This window comes from Notolepis coatsorum (genome assembly GCF_963971535.1).
Source record: "Notolepis coatsorum genome assembly, chromosome: 2".
Classification (NCBI taxonomy): Eukaryota; Metazoa; Chordata; class Actinopteri; order Aulopiformes; family Paralepididae; genus Notolepis; species Notolepis coatsorum.
Genome location: NC_140166.1, coordinates 189,579,332 through 189,581,831, shown reverse-complemented (window position 1 = coordinate 189,581,831; position 2,500 = coordinate 189,579,332). Strand labels below are relative to the sequence as shown.

Below are 2,500 nucleotides of genomic sequence, written 5' to 3'. Positions count from 1 at the left end.
ATTTATCTGTTGAATATGCTAATTGTTTGCACAGACATTCATACATTGATTTGTGTGTGATAATGTGCGCTTGTGTACGTTTGTGTGTTTGTGTATGTGTGTGTGCGTGTGCATTTCTTTGTGTGTATGCACATGTGTGTGTGTGTGTGTGTGTGTGTCTGTGTGTGTGTGTGTAACTTCAAAGCATCCGCTAATAATCTCTCTCACTACTAAAATGATGATGATGATGATGATGATAAATCCTCCTGCAGTTACCTCCCCAACTAACTCACATCTTAACACACTATAGCCTGCCCACCTTCTCCGAGTGCCCTGATTGGTTCCAAAACCCCCTCTTCTCCATAGGCTAGCTGTCTTCCACCCCCCCCCCCCCCCTAACACTCCTCCTTAACCACCACTCCAGCAGACAAGCCCCTTGACACATGCAAGTGTGTGAACCTCCCTGGTCTCTTTGATATGTCCTGGACTTTGCATCGTTGCGATTGTGTATTTGTGTATTTGTGTATTTGTGTAACCGGTCTCCATGTCTCCCTCTCCCCAACCCAGTCCGTCAGACAGTCGCTATGCATCGTCAGGGGAGCTGAGTCGAGGCAGCTCCCAGCTCAGCGAGGAGTTCGGCCCGGGGGACGGAGAGAGCCTGCGAGGCTCGGAGTTCTACGAGGAGAACGACTCGTACCACTCATGCCATTCCTCCGTCAGCTGCGGCAAGGAGGACTCCCCGGGCTGGGAGGGGGAGGAGCCCCAGGCGGTCTACAGCGATGAGGCCGGCTACGTCAAGGATGGAGGGGAGGAGGGGGCGCTGTACGATGAAGAGGAAGGAGACATTTACGAGGGGGAGGAAGAAGGGGATTACAACTACGAGGACGAAGAGGAGATGCCATATGAGGAAGATGAGGATATGTACCCGCTGGACGGCGCTCTCAGTGAAGACCAGGAACCGCCTTGCACCCCCACTCCCAACAGCACTGCCCCCACACTGGTGCCCCCCTCCGAGGATCAGTCCTCCACCAGACCACCCCTGGAGAAGCAGACCTCCCTGCATCAGCAGCTCCCAGCCCAGGCCGACCTCCATCCCCCCGGCATGGCCCCTGTTCTGGCCCCCATCACACAAGACAGCACCATGCCCCCATTCAGTACAGCCTCCACCAAGCCTCCGTTCACCCCCACTCAGACAGATCTATTCACCACCTCCACCTCCACCACCACCACCACCACCACCACCACTTTTACAGCCACATCGACCACCACCATATGCGAACCCTTGGCCCCAGACACCCTGCCCCCAGAGCCTGAACTCAAACCCGAGGTGCCCCTAGAGGGACCCCCGTCTCCAGACCAGCCTCCAGGGTTGGAGAGCGCTCCTGCCGCCCTTGAAGAGAAACCAGAGGAGCTTCCAATCCCAAGGTGAACGCCGTGACACTGCTGGTGTATTAAGTGCTGAATTTCTCCTACAGATACAGCTTAAAGTGGTGTTGCTATCCCAGTTCAGTGACCCGTCTAACGTGATATAATATAACTAATATAATATAATATAATATAATATAATATAATATAATATAATATAATATAATATAATATAATATAATATAATATAATATAATATAATATAATATAATATAATATAATATGATGTAATATAATATAACAACTATCCAGTAGTAGCTCATGGAAGACTGAGCATTATCAGTCTGCATGCAGACATGCATAGTCATACGTCTATAATCTCCATACTACATCTCTCCATCCTTCTCTCCTCTCTCAGTTTCCCAAAGAGAGAGGTGATGGAGCCTGGTCCTGCCAGAGCCAAGGCCAACTGGCTTCGACTCTTCAGCAGGGTACGATTACAGCTGCAGGAGGTAAGATCTGCATGCGTGCGTGCGTGTTGGTAGGGACTGTTATCTGTCTCTGTTATCTTCCCTGCTTAACCCCATACACCTCTTGAGTTCTCTGACTTGTTGCCCCAGTTCCTGCATGTCTTACTGACCTCTCCGCCTTACTGTATGTTGACTGGCCCCTTCGGTTTTTGGGCTATATTTTCCACTTGCTGATTGCTGTGGTTTCTATTGTTTTGTCTTTATTTGGTTATGATATCGTTTCTGTTTACCCCCCTCGTTCTGTTGCCATTTCAGTATTTTTTCCCCAGTTGTTTCCATCCCCATAGCGATGTGCATGTTGTCCATTCTGATTCCCAGAGGCAAGAGCCAGCTCTCAGGTGGGTGTAGCAAAGGGTGTGTTAATAAACCATTGTCATTTATGTACATGGCTCTGTGCATATGGTTCATGGTTATTAATGTGTTGCTAAGCAATATGCAGGAAGCTGCCTGTCATGGTTATAAGTTCAACAAAGCGTCATTTAAGCCCTGGTATTTAGGCCAATTAAGACTGGATCAGTATGATATCTCACTGCTGTGTGTGTCATTCTTCGAGCAGGCAGGGAGACAAAGAGCATGTCTTGTTATAATAGAGCAGATAGAATTAGAGGAATGATTACACAGATATC

At 48.8% G+C, this 2,500-nt stretch overlaps 1 protein-coding gene across 1 annotated transcript in view; it reads left to right on the top strand.

Moving 5' to 3' along the window:
* unc13a (unc-13 homolog A (C. elegans)) overlaps positions 1 to 2,500 on the top strand; it is a gene marked incomplete at both ends in the record, with an annotated part of 292,945 nt that overhangs the window by 15,825 nt on the left and 274,620 nt on the right. Inside the window, 2 exons of the mRNA XM_084308430.1 lie at positions 547 to 1,404; positions 1,763 to 1,856. Of these exons, the coding sequence (XP_084164556.1) occupies positions 547 to 1,404; positions 1,763 to 1,856 (952 nt within the window). The remainder of the gene's footprint in view (positions 1 to 546; positions 1,405 to 1,762; positions 1,857 to 2,500) is intronic.